The following is a 19450-nucleotide window of genomic DNA, read 5'->3' as shown; positions in this document are numbered from 1 at the left end:
ATTATTCATTCCATTTATAGGTTGATGATCAGTGCTTCTTTTTTACTGCTTAGGGCCGACAGCCTCTTGGGGGGAACCTAGGGACACTTAACTCCTCAAATCCAAGTTGTAACAAAGCATCAACCCACCTCTAGCACTTAGATATGTACTTATACCCCCCCTTCAGCAACTGTGAATATTTGTGATGGGCAGGGAACTTGCCTACCAACCTTTGTGTGTTATAAACTCTCCCAAGGGCTTAATGCTCTGCCCACAGTAAGTGCTCAATAAATACAACTGAATGATTAGTTAATATGTAGAAACGATAGTAGAGTTTATTTATTTGTTCTGATTTCTCCATTTGTAAATACTTTTATCTCTCCCTCATTAGAGTATAAGCTCCTTGGGGGAAGGGAATGTTTCTCTTGGTTTATAGTGCTTGCTTAGCACAGTGGATTGCATTCAGTGAGTTCTCAATAAATACCTTTATTACCACTATTATTACTATTATAAAGCAATGAGAGGTAGTGTGGCCTAGTGGATGGACCATGAGCCTGGGAGTCAGAAGGATTCGGGTTCTAATCCCACATCTGCCACTTGTCTGCTGTGTGACCTTGGCAAGTCACTTAAACTACTCTGTGCCTCAGCTCCCTCATCTGTAAAATGGGGGCTAAGATTGTGAGCCCTAGGTGGGACATGGACCGTGTCAAACCTGATTAGCTTGTATCTTCTCCAGTTCTTAGTTCAGTGCCTGGCACATGGTAAACCCTTAACGAATACCATTAAAAACACAAAATAATCCATCAGTGGTATTTATTGAGTGCTTACTGTGTGCAGATCCCTGTACTAAGCTCTTGGGAGAGTACAGTACAACAGAGAAGGTAGACATGTTCCCTGGCCACAAATTATTGATAGGTACTTAAGTTGTGGGGTTGAAGGTGGAATGAATAAAGGGTGCAAATCAAAGTGCAAGGATGACACAGAAGGGAGAGGGAGTAGGGGGAATGAAGATTTAGTCAGGGAAGACCGCTTGACAGAAATGTGATTTCAATAAGGCTTTGTCAGAAGAGTGATAATCTGTCGGATATGAACAGCAGGGGGTTGTTCCAGATCAGAGGCGGGACATGGGTGAAGGATTGGTAGTGTGCCAGATGAGACTGAAGTACAGTAAGTAGGTTGGTGTTAGAGAAGCAAAATAAATGTGCTAAATTATAGCAGGAAATCAGAAAGATAAGATAGGAGGGGGCAAGGTAATTAAGTGCTTTCAAGTCAATAGTAAGGAGTTTCTAATTGATGCTGAGGTGGATTGACAACCACTGGAGGTTCTAGAGGAGAGGGGAAACATGGATTCACTTTTTTTTAGAAAAATGATCTGGGCAGCAGAATAAAAAGTGGGTAGAGACAGGAGGCAGGGAGATCAACAAAGAGGCTGTCGCCAAGCAGGATAGGACCAACATAGTAACAGTTCAGATGGAGAGGAAAGGGTGGATTTTGGCAATGTTGTGAAGGTAGAACTAATAGGATTTAGTAACAGATTGAATATGTGGGTTGTATGTGAGAGATGAGTCAAGGATAATGTCAAGGTTAGGGGCTTGTGAGATAGGGAGGAGAATGGTGTTGTTTCTACAGTGATGAGAAAGACAAGGAAAAGACAGGGTAGGTAGGAAGGTAGGTAGATAGATAGGTAGGATGATAAGGAACTCTATTACTTCTACAACCATTACCAACATCTCTACTAATAACCTAATGGAAAGATCATGGGCCCAGGAGTCAGAGGACTTGGTTTTCAATCCCGGCTCTGCCATGTACTTGCTGTGTGACCTTGGACAAGTCATTTTACTTCTCTATGTCTCAATTCCCTCATCTACAAACTGGGGATTCAGTACCTGATTTCCCTCCTATGTTAGCCTCATGTGGGACCTGTTATCTTTTCCCCAGAGCTTAGTACAGTGCTTTACAAATACCACAGTTACTACTACTATTACACTACTACTTATACCTACAACGTGAGAAAAAGTGAATCTGTTCTCTTCCATATGTACAACAGAAAGACTGTCAGTCCTGCTCTGTGTCAGAGTGAAAAGCCTCCCTGTTGCTGGGGTACCAGGTAGTTATCAGTCTGTTGAGCAGGGAACAAGCCTGCTCTCTTTACTGCCATTACTCAAGAAATTGTAATTAGTCTTAATTCTTCTTTATTCTTTCTAATGCAGCATTTATTTTTCTTAATGCTGTTACTGATGCTGCTGATCCCAATCATCTATATTATTAAGTCATAATCATAGGCAATGGCTTGTTTCTCTCCTGGGTCATCAAATTTGGACCCCAAATTAAATATTATCTTTAAACTGATGCACTGCAGTCTGGTCGGCTTAAAGCAGGAATCTGTTTAGGCCCAGAGGGAAAACAGAATTAAGACATTTTGGAGGTGGGATTGGGGCATCTGACAGTGTTACAATGCTTTGAAGGTGCTTAGAAGAAGAATGAGGAAGGGGAATTTCTAGTGCTGACAGGATGGGGGAGCCTCAACCTTTAGGAAAACCCAGTGCTCCACTGTTTACAGACTCGCTGTAGTAATGCTTATGTCAGGCCCATTTTAACAGGTCACTAAAAATCTCTGTTCCTGGGTGGAATTTAGAAACCAAATGGTGGGAGAAGTGGGCTGGGAATGAGCTCAACTACACTGTGTCTATCAAGCCTTCTTCCTTAACAAGGGGGCTGTACAAAGTAGGGAGCCTCAGGAATTCATAAGGACCAGCCTTCCTGGGTTGGGGATGGGCCATCAGAGAGCCAATAGGATGCTAGTCTATGGAGCCTTTGGGGTTCATCCACTGGATGGCTTTGGTGCTAGTATTCTTTGAGGAGCTGCCCCTGCTGAATCACAGAAACCACCACCCACAACACATTAAGTAAAAGAAAGGGAGGATGGGGCTGTGGCAAGGGAGGGGAGTGACCAGAATGTGACTGAAGCAGCCACGCTCTTCCCTGAATCCCTACATTGAAAGTCCATAAGAAAGGCCATTTCTTGGTCTGGCCCTTGCCCCATCCAGCTGAGTGTTCTGCCTTTGACAGTGGCACTGAGACACTTGGAGGAAAGGGAGGGTTGTTGCCTCCCTGCACATAATGATAATAACAGTGATGGTATTTGTTAAGTAGTTACTATGTGTTGTGCACTGTTCTAAGTGCTGGGTAGATACAAGCTAATCAGGTTGGACACAGTCCTTGTCCTTCATGGGGCTCACAGTCTTCATCCCCATTTTACAGATGAGGTCATTGTTGTACAAAGAAGGGAAGTGACTTGCCCAAGGTCACACAGCAGACAAGTGGAAGAGCTGGAATTAGAACCCAGGTCCTACTGACTCCCAGGCCTGTACTCTATCCACTAGGCCATGCTGCTTCCCAATGCTTCCTTTCTCATAGCCCAAGAATGCAGTCTAACATTCTTTCTTTACCCTCCATTGACCTGAAGCATAGGTAATGAACTTTCATCCCTCCTTGTGCCTTCTGACTTCCCTAGTTCTGTTTTGCCTAGCTGGTGAGGAATTTGGTGATCACATCTGGGAATGGGTGATCCTGTGTCTCCCGTGTCTCACCATCTTGCCTCCCTTCCCCAGGTGCACTGTGGACAACCGGGTGACACGGGTGGCCTGGCTGAACCGCAGCACCATTCTATACGCCGGGAATGACAAGTGGTGCCTGGATCCACGGGTGGTCCTGCTGACCAACACTCAAACCCAATACAGCATTGAGATCCAGAACGTGGATGTCTACGATGAGGGTCCATACACCTGCTCTGTGCAGACAGACAACCACCCAAAAACATCGCGTGTCCACCTCATTGTGCAAGGTACGGCTTCGCTGGGGCAGCATGCCCACTCTCTGGGGCCGGGATGGGGAGATCTGGAGAGAAGGTGGGTGGGGTAGGGAATGTATAATAAACTCTTTTGGGCTCCCTCTTTCACCCCACCATTTTGTTAAGTAGATGTACAGAGTCCTCTCTTTCTCTGAATAAATGTGGTATTTGTTTAATGCTTATGATGTGTCAAGCAGTCTAGTAAGGGCTGGGGTAGATAAAAGACTTTTGGACACAGCCTCAGTTCCACATGGCAAAAGGCTTTTGAATCCCCATTTTAGGGATGAGGACACTAAGGCACAGAGTAGTTAAGAAATTTGCCCAAGATCACATAGCAGGCAAGAGTCAGAGCCAGATTAAAACCCAGCTCTTTTGACACCCAACCTGCTGCTCTTTTCAGAGAGGGGCCAAATTCATAAGCTCAGGGTGTTTCTCGTGGGTGGCCGAGTAGAAGGAGCACGAGACTGGTTGTCAGGAGACCTGTGTTCTAATGTCAATTCTACCACTTGCCTGGTGTCCAGCCACTTAACCTAGCTGGACCTCACTTTTCTCATCTGGAAATGCCTGCTCTCCCCACCACTTGGAAAGTGAACTCCCAGTGGGATAGGGACTGTATCCATTATGATCATCTTGAATCTACCCCGGTGCTTGGCAACAGTGTTTGGCACATATTAAATGCTTAATAAACACCATGATGAAATTAAATGTTTCTGAAGCCAAGTCTCCACAATAGAGCTGCCTATATTTATATAGCTCAGTCCTCCTTGTTTGAAAGGGATGCTCCAGTAGTGATTCCCTAAACATTCAATGTGTGAAGTGCAGTTCTCCCACCCGATCAACACAAAAGTCCCTTTTGCCGGACTGTTGGATTTGCTGATACTTTACAAAATTTTTTGACACAATTTCACACTGGCGTCTAATGGGTTAGATTAACTTTGATCGCATTTCTTAGCATTTTCCATGGAGATAAGGTTAGAACTGAGACCTGAATCCGCACAGTCCAAACACACACCGATCTGATGGGCTCCTCTGCCTCCTGGATGTTCCTCCCAACTGCATAGAGAGAGCATATCTCCTGGGGCACTGCTTGGGTCTCATCTTTCCTCTCCTCTCCTCTCCTCAAATCCCTCCACTTCACCTCATACAAAAAGTCATCAACATTGGCTTCAAGATTCTCAATCAGCTGGCCCCACTATATCTATTGGCTATCTTTACCAGCTATTCCCCTACTTGTTTTTTTCATTCTTCCCAAGCCAATTTACTAGTTTTTAGGGGAGGTTGGTGTTTTTTTTTCAGTGTATTTGTTAAGCCCTTACTATGTGGGTATATATAAGTTAATCAGGTTGGACACAGTCCATGTCCTCCATGGGGCTCACAGTCTTAATCTTCATTTTACCAAAGAGGGAACTAGGGCAAGGAAAAGTTAAGTGACTTACCCGAGGTCAAACAGCATGCAAGTGGTGGAGCTGGGATTAGAACTCAAGTCCTGTGACTCAGGCCTCTCTCTTTCCACTAGGCCAAGCTACTTCTCACTAGGCCACTCTGCTTATAGTTGTACCTTGCTCTTGATTTTCCCACTGCGATCCCCAAGCTCATGTTGTATCCCCTCAGCTTGGAGCTCCCTCCCTCTTGACATCAGACAGACCCCAGCTCTCTGGACATTCAAACCCCTCCTAAAATTCTGCTTCTTCTGCCAAGGTTTCTCCAGTGAAATTTGCTGGCTTTCTAAAGTAGTATCATCATATCAGTCAACTTTAGCCACTTATGAACTTATTCAATTTTCCCCTGATCCTGCTGGTAAAGTAGGCTGAGCAAGCTTCTTTTCTTATTTTAATGCACCCACTGCTTGACACGTCCCTTTGGAGATGGGTTTCTAGATGTTGGTCTGGTTTGGCCTAGTGGATAAAGAATGGGCCTGGGAGTCAGAAAGACCTGGATTCTAATCCTGGCTCTGCCACTGTCTGCTGGGTGACCTTTGGCAAGTCCCTTAACTTCTCTGTGCCTCAGTTACCATACCTGTAAAATGGAGATTAAGTCTGTGAGCCCCATGTGGGACAGGGACCATGTCCAACCCGATTTGTTTGTATTCACCTCGGCATTTAGAATGGTACCTGGCACATTGTAAACACTTAGCAAATACCGCAGTTATCAATTATTTTCACAGTAAGGCAGTGGCTAGTGTTGCAGCAACTTGTTTCTGGGAGGATGGGGTGCAAAGGGAGGGAGTGATCCACAGACAGCTGGTTTGAGCGTGAGACCGGCATTCTGAATTTGGGCCACTTCAGTCGGGGTTAAAAAAAAATGTCAAATCCCTTGCCAACTGCCATTTCCCTGTAAGTTGCCTGGAAGTCTGGAAGTCCCCTTAGCATGACACACCAACACAGGTATTGGAAGCTCATCGTGGGCTAATTTTCAAATGCTGATGGAGTTATTGATTTGAAAACAAGCTGGGTTAAAAAAAGGCATTGGCCTTATATACAGAGGTAGCCTAGACTAATCCGATATCGATACGCTGGGCCCAAGTATTATAGAAACGCTAATGAAGAGGGTGCAATCATTTTGCAGTGATGGAGGGACCCCCCTGTCTCTTTCAAGCACTCAGGAGCACTGTATAGTGCCAGACACCCCTAGTCTCAGTTCCCAGAGAGCTGAAACGAGGATGAATTACAATCCTAGATGCTTTTGGTTTATTCTGTGAGCTCGTAGTCTATGGAGGGTGCTTCTCTTAGCATGTGGATTCTTGCCTGGTTACTGCCAACTCTGATTAGGGGTACTGGACAAGAATTCATTGGGTCCAGCTTCAGTTTTGGTGCCAGGTATTCTGACCTGAATTTTTCGTATCCCTGGGTATTCAGAATCCAGCCTTCTGTAAGTGTCCCAATTTTTAAGGGAGACCTAGTTTGGCTGCAGTAGCCTTATTAGGCCAAACCTCTACCTCAGCTTAGCTGGAACTACTGGAGAGCAACCCGGACAATTTTAGAAAACTAGGCAAATGTCACAGAACTGAAACTGCTCTGGATCATCTGGCCAGCCAGCCGCCATCCCCTACTCAACTGTTCTTCCTCACTCTAATTGTTTGCATTTAGAAATTGGCACTGAATCCACTCAGTGCCCACTCAGTTAGAGCACTGTAGCATTCTAGGATTTGTACTTCAGATGGTCCCAGAGTGCTGAGGTAATTCTAACTGTACAGCAGACCCTCTCCTGCTCTTATGGTAGCTGTGAGGGAAGGGGAAGGCAGGAAAGCTTGGGAAGGAGCAGTGAGACTATGATTTTCAACAGAAGCATGTGGTCTGTTCTTACAAGGGTATGTGTGACAGGGAATAAATAAGTGTATTGCTTCCAGAAGTGTGAGAATGCAGTTGAAATGGTTAGGAGGTCCTGGAGGGCAAGGCATCCACTGCTTAGTAAGGTGGTTATCTTCTAAAAGAGAAGCAGCGTAGCCTAGAGGATAGAGCATGGGCATGGAGTTAGAAGGAGTCAGAGTTCTAAATATGGCTCTGTCACTTATATGCTGTGTGACATTGGGTAAGTCACTTAACTTCTTTGTGCCTCAGTTACTTCCTCTGTAAAATGGTGATTAAGACTGTGAGCACCATATGGGACATGGATAAAGTCCAGCTTTATTTGCTTGTATCTACCCCAGTGCTTAGTATGCCTGACACATAGTAAGTGCTTAACAAATACCAAAAAAGAAAAATTTTTAAAAAAATCAGCTAAAGCCAGGAGACCTAGGAGTGAGGAGAGTAGTATGGACAAGGCCACTGTATGTACTTGTTTTTGCTATATTCCCTGGGCACTGAGTGAAGTGTTTTGCTCTCACCAGGTCCTTGGTAAAAGGTGATTGATTGATTGATTGATTGATTTAAAACTGCATGAATGGCCCATTTTTCTCCAAGACACAGATTTAAGATTCTGAAATACCTATCACTTTTCTTGTGCTACTTGTTAAGTAGTCAGAGACAGGTAAAGGGGAAAGTGGCTTGGAATTTGAGACATACTAGAGGCCCAAGCCCCGGTTTGAAATACGAGGTGAGAGGGTGTTTACGGGGTTGGTGTCTAAAGAGCAGAAATCCCTTTGCTTCTGTGCTTCCTTTGCTCAGCTCCCTGGTGCTGAGCAGTCTCTCGGCTTGGAGCCCATTAGAATTTCATGGCAGAAGTAGAGAAACTTCCAAGAACCTTCAAACAGATGCAGCCAGCTGGGTTCACACTGGGTTACCCTGAAGATGACTGACTTAGATCAGGGGGCTCAGAAAGTTGTGCAGATGTCTCAGTATTAATCCAGCCCTGTCACAGTACCTCCTTTCTTCTTCTACTGACTAAAGGGTGTTGAGTTCTCTCTGCCAGAAGAGAGCATGGAAGTGTCTTTTCCAAACATGTCAACTCTAGAGTCATCTGCCAAGGAATGGTAAGCTACAAACTTTCCTGGAGGAAGAGGGATCGATCCATGCCTTCTAAAAAGTCTTTCCAATCTGTAGTTTTGGGGATGCCCAACTGGATTAGAAAGAAACCTGAGATGAGGCTGGAAATCCCAAATGTTCTTCCTGATTTTCTTCATGGGTGTTCTGTATAGAGCCCCCTCTACATTGTAAGATCCTTGAAAACAGGGAGAGTGGCTTCTAATTCTATTGCACCCTCCACAGAACTCAATAAATATGTGTGATTGATTGATAGCCCTATTAAAGACCCCGAGACCCCCCAAAACATTCCCACTGACACTAGTGACCTCTCCCTTGAAAATGCAAGCTCCTTGAGGGAAAGAATCGCAAGCGTCATCGCATTACTGCCTAATCCCAAAACATCTACCACAGTGTCATGCATTTAGCAGGTGGTGAATGACTGTTGCCAATGCCATGGGCCAGACCCTCCAGGTTTCTATATAACAGTGCCTTAGTTGAAGAGGGAAGGTCTATTTTTCTGCCTAAATGCTTTGAGGTGCTGTCATTGAAATACCACTAAAGATGAATGAAAAGAACTTCCTGTAAGAGTGCCAGGATGGCCACCAAAGTGCACAGAAGATGCCTCAGGAGGTTCATCCTTTGGCCTGATTACCCAGGAACCACCAGCCGGGCTTTATCAACTGTACTTTATAGTGGCTTCTTCTCCATTAATGATAGTGATCAAACAATGGATTGCCCAACACTGCTGGCATCATAATTACAGTATTTTTAAAATGCTTACTATGAGATGATGATGGTGTTTGTTAAGCGTTTACTATGTGCCAAACACTTTTCTAAGCACTGGGGGAGATACAAGGTTAGCAGGTTGACCTAGGTGGACTCACAGGTTTAATCGTCATTTTACAGATGAGGCAACTAAGGCACAGAGAAGGTAAGTGACTTCCCCAAAGTCACACAGCTGACAAGTGGCAGAGCCGGGGTTAGAACCCATGACCTCTGACTCCCAAGCCCGGGCTCTTTCCACTAAACCACGCTTCTATGTGCCAAGCACAACATTGGAGTAAATACAAGTTAATCGGGTCGGACTCAGACTCTGGCCCACATGAGGATCACCTTCTAAGGGGAAAAGAGAATACATATTTAATTCCCATTTTACAGATGAGGAAATTGAGGCTGAAAAGTTAGATGAGTAATAGATGGTCACCCAGCAGTCATATGGCAGAGTTGGGATTGGAACCCAGATCCTCTGACTTTCTGGCCCATGCTCTTTCTGTAAGACGTGTTGGCAGGTGGACGCTCAGTAGGTGGCGCCCCACCCATGACTCCTTAAAAACAGCTCATCTCCATCTCAGCCAGTCCAACCCACCCAATGCTTTACTCCTGGATCCCGTGCTTGAGACATCTGATGCAGATGTCCTAGGTTTTAGTCCCAGCTCTGCTAATTGCCTGCTGTCTGACCTTGGGCAAGTCATATAAATTGTCTAAACCTCAGTTTCCTCATCTGCCAAGAAGGCAAAGATTCACACTCTCCCCTACCTCTCTGGCTGTAAGCCCTACATGGAATAGGAACTATGTCTGATTTGATTGTCTTGAATCTAGTCCAGCTCATGTCACATAGTAAATGCTTACTAAATATCAATAAATGCCAATATCAAATACACTTATTCAGATTATAGCATTAGTGGATGCACAGTTAAAAAGAGCAGATAGGACATCCTGCAAGTCTTATTTGTGGGGCTAAAACCCCTGCTAGGCCCCGGGCTTCTGCATTGCTTCCCCCAAATTCACCCTCCTCCTTGAAAAATGCATTAAGGAAGGCTCATTTTTATCTCAGCAGCAGAAATAGACTTCTCCCAAGAATGCTGCCCGGCAGGACTTTAATCTCATTTAGAGCCCTATATTTGCATGATAGAAAGCTGTAGAGTCTACAACTTAAAATACACACACATACACACACATACCCAAAAATCACACATTGGGAATGTTAGTGTAATAATAAAACAGCTTTTCTCCTCTTTATCAGTTTTCCTGGCCCTATCTACCTCTTTCCATTGTCATTCCAGCAACTAATCATCCCCCTCCCCTTTGTTTGGTGTAAATGAATTTCCACACTTCTTCCTGGGCAGAATTAATCAGTAAATCCCTGCTATTGTTTGATGGTTAGGATAGGAGGACACAGGCAGCAGAGTCCTAAGAGGCCTGGCGTAGTAGATAGAGCAGGATCCTGGGAGTCAGAAGGTCATGGGTTCTAATTCCATTCTGACACTCATCTGCTGTGTGACCTTGAGCTAATCTCTTCACTTCTCTGTGCCTTAGTTACCTCATCTGGAAAATAGGGATTGAGACTGGAGCCCCAGGTGGGACAGTGACTGTGTCCAACCCGATTTGCTTGTATCCACTCCAGCCCTTAGAAGAGTGCCTGGCACATAGTAAGTGCTTAACAAATACCACAATTATTAAGAGGCAGGAATAAGAAGCAGTAGTTGGACTTTCCATCCAGGCCCCAGTGCCAGTGCAATTCAAAGGGATGGGGTAGTGGGGATTTCTTAGCTCCTCTGTCCAGGCTTGTAACCTATAGAAAATGGAAGCTTTATCACCCTCAGATAGGCTGGTCATAAAGTCTAATGAATTGTCTCCCCCATTAGACTGTAAGCCTCCCCCATTAGACTGTAAGCCCGTCAAAGGGCAGGGACTGTCTATATCTGTTACCGATTTGTACATTCCAAGCACTTAGTACAGTACTCTGCACTTAGTAAGCGCTCAATAAATACTACTGAATGAATGAATGAACTTGGTCTAGGGGTAAGACCACGGGCCTGAGAGTCAGGAGACCAGAGTTCTAATACCATTTGCCTACTATGTGACCTTGGTCAGGTCATTTCACCTCTCTATGCCTCAGTTTCCTCACCTGTAAAATAGGTATTAAATATCTATTCTCCCTGTTATTTAGATTGTGAGCCTCATGTCGGAGAGAAACAGTGTCCAACCTGCATATATTGTGTCAACCCCAGAGCATAGAACAGTACTTGGCGTATAGTAAGTGCTTAACAAATACCACAGTTATTATAATTATTAGGTAGGCAATCCTTGGCAGTTATAGAAAACATACAGCAGTCTCAGAATTGGAATGATGCCAACTTAATATGTTAACCTCCTTTACATCAATCAACACCTGCTTTTCCAAACTATGAATGCTTCTTTACCATATCCACGCTGGAGCAGGCTCAGTATGTACCTAGTTTAGCTTCCTTAGCATTCTGGGATTTGTAGTTTGGTTGCAAAGGATTTTCTCTCCATTCTTCCCTCCAACCTCCTCACCCAGTTCTCACAGTCTCTAACAGGGATGGGGAAGCTGGACATTTTTGGTATGGTGAACTATTTCAGCTTTCAGTAAAATATATTGAAGCAAATTGGCAACACTGAAGTCAATCAGTCAATTGTATTTGAGTGCTTACTGTGTGCAGAACACTATACTAAATAGAGCTTGGGACAATACAATATAACAATATAACAGACACACTCCATGCCCACACTGAGCTTACAGTCTAGAGGGGGAGACAGGCATTAGTAGAAATAAATACATTTTGGATATGTATGTAAGTGCTGTGGGGCTGAGGGAGGGGTGAATAAAAGGAGCAAGTCAGGGTGATGCAGGAGGGAGTGGAAGAAAAGGAAAGAGAGCCTAGTCAGGAAAGACCTCTTGGAGAAGATGTGCCTTCAATAATGCTCCGAAGGTGGGGAGAGTAATTGTCTGTCAGATATGAGGAAGGAGGGCGTTCCAGGACAGAGGTAGGAACAAAAACTCCTTACTCTAGGCTTCAAGGCTCTCCATCACCTTGCCCCTTCCTACCTCTCCTCCCTTCTCTCTTTCTACCGACCACCCCGCACGCTCCGCTCCTCTGCCGCCCACCTCCTCACCGTCCCTCGGTCTCGCCTATCCCGCCGTCGACCCCCGGGTCACGTCCTCCCGCGGTCCTGGAACGCCCTCCCTCCTCACCTCCGCTGAACTGATTCTCTTTCCCTCTTCAAAACCTTACTTAAAAATCACCTCCTCCAAGAGATATTCCCAGACTGAGCTCCTCTTCTCCCTCTACTCCCTCTGCCATCCCCCCTTTACCTCTCCGCAGCTAAACCCTCTTTTTCCCCTTTACCCTCTGCTCCTCCACCTCTCCCTTCCCATCCCCACAGCACTGTACTTGTCCGCTCAACTGTATATATTTTCGTTACCCTATTTATTTTGTTAATGAATTGTACATCGCCTTGATTCTATTTAGTTGCCCTTGTTTTTACGAGATGTTCTTCCCCTTGACGCTGTTTAGTGCCATTGTTCTTGTCTGTCCATCTCCCCCGATTAGACTGTAAGCCCGTCAAACGGCAGGGACTGTCTCTATCTGTTGCCGACTTGTTCATCCCAAGCGCTTAGTACAGTGCTCTGCACATAGTAAGCGCTCAATAAATACTATTGAATGAATGAATGAATGTGAATGAGAGGTCAGTGGCACGATAGATGAGATAAGTATTAAGTGGCCCTGCTCAAGGTATAAACTTAAGTTAATTCAATGAAACCATTTCCTATCCAGTAGAAAACATGGTTGAATAAGTGGCATAAAAGGGACATCTGAATCAGTTGTCAAAGAGGGACTAAAGAGTGTAGACTCTAAGCTTCTCATGAACAGGGATCCTGTCTACCAACTCTGTTTTTCGTACTTTCCCAAATACTTTATACAGAACTGTGCACCCAGTAAATGCTCAGTGTATACCCTTGATTGATTGAGTGTTGGGTACCTATAAAATAATAACAATAATAATAATTATGGTATTTGTTAAGCACTTACTATGTGCCAATCACTGTATCAAGTGCTGGGGTGGATAAAGGCAAACTGGGTTAGACACCATCCCTGTCCCATGTGGGGCTCACAGTCTCAATCCCCATTTTACAGATGAGGCAACTGAGGCACAGAGAAGTGAAGTGACTTGCCCAAGGTCATACAGCAGATACGTGGCAGAGCTGGGATTAGAACCCATGACCTTCTGACTCCCAGTCCCGTGCTGTATCCATTCTGCCATCCTCTTTCTGAATGCCCTTGGTCTATCAGTCATTCTTTCCAGTCAGGACAGAGGTGATGGACATTCAGTACCACTGATCACTGGTCCTCAGTATCACCGATATTCTGAAGCAGATGAAGCAGGTAACCCTCCACTTTGTGATATTTAGCAATGAATTCAAACAGAGGGTGGCAGCATTCCTCCAGAAAGGAAGCCAGGACAGATGGCAGAGTGTCTGTCCAGTATGGACTTCCATGCATTCTCTCAGCTAGGAACTCCAAGACTCAGCTTCCAGGAAATTCACCAGAAGGTATCAGATCCTCTTGTGTGTCCATTTTCCAACTACTCTCAAAATGAGAAAGGCATCTTTTATTTTTTCCCTACAGTCTACATTTATGCTTCTCTATGGTGCCATCCTGTCTTCTGGGCTGGCCACTCTCTTTTTGATTGTTGGTTTTATGGCATTTATTAAGTGTTCACTATAAGTCAAGCACTATTTTAGGTGCTGGGGCAGATACAAGTTAATCAGACTAGACACAGTTCCTGTTCCACATGGGACTGACAGTCTAAGTAGAAAGGGGAACAGATACTGAATCACCATTTTGCAGATGAGGAATCTGAGGCACAGAGAAGTGAAGCTACTTGCCCCAGGTCACATAACAATCAAGTGGCAGAGCAGGGGATCAGAACCCAGGTTGCTGGCTTCCAGGCCAGAGCTTTTTCCTCTAGCCCTCCTGCTTCCTGAAGAGGGAAGCAAGAGTCTCCAGACACCCAGAATCTCAAACCATGAACTTCCTACAACCAATTAGGTTGAATTTCAAAGATGTGACTCAGGAGGCAGTTTCTAGAAGCCCAAGGTTCATCAGTGTTATTCGGAGCAAGTATCGAAATCAACATCTCCAGTGTTCCACAGGGGGAGCCTAAGTTAGGAGTTCCCTGTACAGGAAGAACCAGAATTTAAGGTGTCTAGTCTGGTCTCTCTGTCAAGAGACCGTATTAGGCCAACATTGCTATCCAACATGGCAACCCCTCTGCTATTCTCCAATGCTCAACTTGTACCATCTGCTTCACTAGGCAGCAGTGAGCAGCTTGTGCCTGAGGCTCTCAGTACAGCTGGGGTGGAATTCAAGGGAGACACCTGGCAGTGTGTTTGGGTCTCACCCTGAGCTCAACTTGGCTGGCCCTTGCTGGGGTCTCTTCTGCAGCAGAGCACCTCATCCCTTCCAAAGAGCCCAAATGAAATTTGGCTAGAAATCTTTTGATAAAGGGCCTTTGGTGGATGAACCAGTGACTGCAAATCCATAAACTATCACCCAGACCCAACCTCTAGGGAAAAGAAAGAAGGAAAAAAACCTTTCCCACCTTCAAGCAGTTCATCGGGGATGAATGCCGCTTTTGGACATCTAATTCAAGGCAAACCATGGCCTAGTGGAAAAGGCATGGGCTTATAAATCAGAGGACCTGGGTTCTAATCCCAGGTCTGCCACTTTCTTAGGGTGTCACTTAACTTCTCTGTGCTTAAGTTTCCTCATCTGTGAAATGGGGATTCAACACCTGTTTATCCCCCTACTTAGAATGTGAAGCCCATTTGGGTCAGGGATTCGGTCCAAACTGATTACCCAGAGCTTTCAATGGTGCTGTGTCATATAATAAGCACTTAATAAATACCATGAAAACAAACAAAACCTCAGTTACAGAAGATGATCCACATGGAACCTTGATAATTCCACATAGCTGGAGAAATATTTGGATGGAGAAGAGGCAAACATAATGACCCAGGGAGCTGGATAAAGGTAATTCACAACCTATCTGACCCAGGTGGCTCTCAGGAGGTAAAGTTTGAAAGAAATAGGAATGAAAGTTGGCTATGTCTTCCCTGTGCCTAGCTCATCCCTAACCCTCTCCCAGCTGCAGACACAAAGCCACACAATTTCTATCATTCCCCCTACCTCACAGGCTTTATTATGCTGGGTGGTCAGGATGGCTTTCAGCGTGGTGAGTCCAAGGGCCATCAGCTGGATGGAGGAGAGTCACAAAGTGTGTGGTCTCCAGCTGTCACACTTTGACTTCAAAAGAGCTGAAAGGGAATGGACTCAAGATATTTTCAGAGTCATTTTCTGGAAATCTGATTAGTTGGAGACCTAGACAGAGAGTTTTTCACCGAGGAAACGGCAGATTCCCCGATGCATTCAAGTATGGATTCTTAAAAGAATGCAGCAACTACCAGGCCACTGTCTGCTGGGTCATGGCACCTTGGCACAAGACAGGTACTATGCTGAGGCCTCTTAGGCCATGAAATGTCCCTGTCCTAAAGTAAAACTTTGCTTGCAGTTTGCAATGGGTGATGCCCACAAGCTTGTTCATTAGACGCCCCAGTGAGAACACACTGGCAGAAATGACAAAGTGCTAGTAACACTGTGCAGACCACTATCAATCAGCAGCATTGACTGAGCACCTGGAATATGCAGCAGACTGAGCTAAATGCTTGGGAGGGTACAGTAGAATTAGTAAGTAAATATGATCCCTGCCTACAAAGAGCTTGTAATAGAGCAGAGGAGATTGACATAATCCATTTCTCCACACAGATTTTCTGTTCCAGAGAAGAAACTCCACCCATCACCATTGTCAAACTATGGAGTCACAGAAGTAGGTCTTCCAAAGAAACATTTATCCTAGGTTTTCTTGCCAGGTGAAAAAGACCTCCATACAGCTGGCCTTGGTTGTAGAAGAAGAAACATCAGAGGGAAAATATAAAGAGGCATCATCAGTGCCATTTTTTTTTTTTTGTGGTACTTGTTAAGCACTTACTATATGCCAGGCACTGTACTAAACCCTGAGGTGCATACAAACTAATCATGTTGGACACAGTCCCTGCCACTCGTGGAGCTCACAGTCATTCAGTCATTCAATTGTATTTATTGAGCGCCTAATGTACTAAGCGCTTGGAAAGTACAATTCAGCAACAGAGACAATCCCTACCCAAAAATGGGCTCACAGTCTTAATCCCCATTTTATAGGTGAGGTAAATGAGGCACAGAGAAGTTAAGTGATGCACCCAAGATCACCCAGCAAACAAGTGGTCCCAGGTCTTTCTGACTCCCAGGCCCTTGCTCTCTCCACTAGGCCATGCTCCTGACCCTCACCATGGCTTTGTGTTCAATTCTGCTGATGTGAGGGAGGCAGGGATGAAATAAACTTGCCTTTATAATGAAGAGATAAATTCAGTTCTTAAATGTCCTCAGGGTGACCTGGCCTTTGAGGTTCCATCTTCAGATAGAGGAACAAGAAGCATTTGATCTCCAGTCTGATTTTCCTTTCTTGCCTGCCTACAAGATAAAAACCACGAGGTCGTGTTGGTATCGACTGGCATCTTCCAAATGACTGAGCTCTAATCAGATGCAGCTGGAGTGCTCATCAACCTCACCCTGACTCAGTGACCACAAATGCTCCAGAAGTAGTTAGAACATCTTTTTCTTCCTCTTGAGAGATCTTCATTACAGGTTATTTTTAAAAAGTAGTTATTGATTTAATATTAAGAGAGTTTAATTTGGAGATATTTTTGCTTCATGTCTTGATTATAGATTCATCTCTTTTGTGGGAAACTTAGCTTGTGGGAAATTAGGCATTCAAAATAGCTTTCTTTATCACTTCACCAACAGCTTTTTTCCCCTGGGGTTAAGTGAGAGAGTGGTATGAAAAAGTTCTGGGGTGCTCAGTTTGGAAACTTGGACCATTAGAGGGAATATTTGATGGACAGGAAGGAAACCCGGATCAGAGTCTGGTCAAGCTGCAATGTGGGGAAAGTAATCAGTAGTTCTCCTCAGGCTGCCCTTCAATCTGTTCATCTCTCAATTGACTAATCAATAGTATTTATTGAGAACTTATTTTGGACAGAGTATGGTTCTAAGCATTTGGGAAAGTACAACAGAATCAGTAGACATGATACCTAGTCTCATGGATTTTACAATGTAGTGGCGGGAGTCAGACACTAAAATAAATTAGTATAACAGGTGAATGGACAGACCTATTGTTTCCCAAAGCACTGAACAGGAAAGAACACTCTAAATCTCATTGGATAAAGTATGCTAGATAACATCAAGGTATCTTCCCCAAATAAAGTTTACCCATCTCAACTCCATACTTTATTCAGATCACCTTTTCATTCGAAAGGAGCTTTATCCCACTGGGGCAAGAAGAATTGGGCCATATGTGTAATTATTATTTGGCTTTTTATCTTCCAAAGTCTGCTGTTGCATTGCTATAACAGGGAGGGCTGTGATACTCTGTGCTTTATGAACTCCAGCCCTCCTCTGCTTTATAAATGGCTTCCATCAAATGAATTGGCTTAACCACCTCCTTCCCTGGAATACAGGGGCAAAGCAGATGTTTCTCTGTTTCACCATGTCTGCATAGGCCAAGGCAGGTTTGCCAGTTTCCTGTCCTCACCTACTTGTGCCTTGGATTCAGAGAATCCTGGTTTAGCCAAGACATTCTGGGATTTTTGTAGGCTATCCCAGAGAGTGTTAGGAAAATATACAGTGTTCCAGAGTTGTTCCTGACCTGGCCAAAATGGTCAACTGGGTGGCCACTGATATTATTCAAGTTATACTGGACATTGAAACACTTGAGATATCACATGCATTCCACCAAACATACAACGTGAGGTGCTGTGATATCATTCTTGCCATTTTGTGGAAATGCACTGAGCCTGTCAGTATCTAGAACGTTCTATGGGGGGGAAGGGGAGTTGACCCCCTGACCTTTGCTCCAGAGGTCCCTGAGTTCCCTTTCCAATTCCATGTGACCTTGAACTTGGGTGGTGATCAAAGCTTGGCAGTAGAAGCGGAAGAGGAGTTAAGAGGCTGAGCTCTTAAATTTAAAATATTGGACAAAAGGACATCCTGCACCTTATCCATACCAGCAAGGACCGACGACCTGAAAACCAGGCTGTCTAGGATAAAACCAGATGATTAGCCACCTGCTGCTCAGTCTGTTTTAGCTGATCGGCAGTTGTTCTTGTTCTCACTTTAACTGTTTCTGCTTCCATGGTGGGAAGGAAACTCTTCAGGGTAGGCTCAGTTTATGTCCCCCATAATCTGGGATTTTTGAATTGATGTTGAGAAATTTTATCTTTATTCTCCTCCCTCTCTCTTTCTGTTCCATTCTTTACAGTCACCAAGAGGGAAAGGCAAAGCATACAGGCTTGAAATGGTGTCCTGATTTCCCAGTTATCAGCAAAAATAATATAGCCAGCTTGGGTGTTGTGTACACTTCAAATTGACATCTGAGAGATGAAAATCTGGACAAGCCTATGGGTTATCTCAGAAGTCAAGGGTGCTATGGAGAAAAGCACATTAAGGAGAAAGAAGACAGGTGTCCCAAATCTCTTGATTGTTATCCTAAGGGAGTCCATTTGGGCTTTCCTAACTGAGATTATGGCCTTGGATAAAGAATAAAATGTCTCAGACATCACCTCAGGAAAGATTTAAATCAGGGAATGGGTGGTCCTAGCCTGGCTGCATTGAGTATGACTTCTTGGAGATCAAGAAAAGGGAAGGTGGAAGATAAAAATTTTTCTTTCTTCAGCTGTGCAATTTCACCTCACTCCCCTTCCTCCTCCCTTCACTATTTCCATCCATCAGTTTGGGGTCCTTTATTATTTCTTTTGTTTCTTCTGTCCTCCCCCTCTCTATTCTCATTAATTTGCCTTTCTCTCTCTTCCTTCCTATTCCACTTCTCAGTCCCTCTCTCCTTCTGTGTTGATTCCCCTTCTCCAAACTCTCTGCCCCTCATTCCTCTTCTTTTCTGTTTCTCTGAAAAACTGTAGTTTGTTTTCTCTGACTTCTTCAGGAGTGTTGTCTTCAATCAATCAGTGTTATTTTTGAGTGCCTACTAAGTGTAGAGCACTACTAAGCACTTGGGAAAGTACAGTGTGGTAGAGTTGGTAGACACGATCTCTGCCCACAGGGGACTTTCAATCTAGAGGGAGAGACTGACATTAAATTACAGATAGGGAAAATGACCAATTATAAGGATATGTGTAGAAGTTCTGTGGAACTGAGAATGGGGTGAATTCCAGGGTCTCAGAGTGTACAGTAAATATCAAACATCAAGATCCAAGTATATAGGTACCACAGAAAAGGGTCGAGTAGAGTAGGATAGAGTAGTTGGGGAA

At 44.5% G+C, this 19450-nt stretch overlaps 1 protein-coding gene across 5 annotated transcripts in view; it reads left to right on the top strand.

Moving 5' to 3' along the window:
* NTM (neurotrimin) overlaps nucleotides 1–19450 on the top strand; it is a 1126386-nt gene that overhangs the window by 866608 nt on the left and 240328 nt on the right. For all 5 annotated transcript variants that reach the window (XM_029075997.2, XM_029076001.2, XM_029076000.2 and 2 more), the window contains one exon: nucleotides 3591–3823. In XM_029075997.2, coding sequence (XP_028931830.1) covers nucleotides 3591–3823 — 233 coding nt within the window. The remainder of the gene's footprint in view (nucleotides 1–3590; nucleotides 3824–19450) is intronic.

This window comes from Ornithorhynchus anatinus, chromosome 11 (assembly GCF_004115215.2).
Source record: "Ornithorhynchus anatinus isolate Pmale09 chromosome 11, mOrnAna1.pri.v4, whole genome shotgun sequence".
In the NCBI taxonomy this organism is placed as follows: domain Eukaryota; kingdom Metazoa; phylum Chordata; class Mammalia; order Monotremata; family Ornithorhynchidae; genus Ornithorhynchus; species Ornithorhynchus anatinus.
This window is presented reverse-complemented; position numbering and strand designations above follow the sequence as displayed.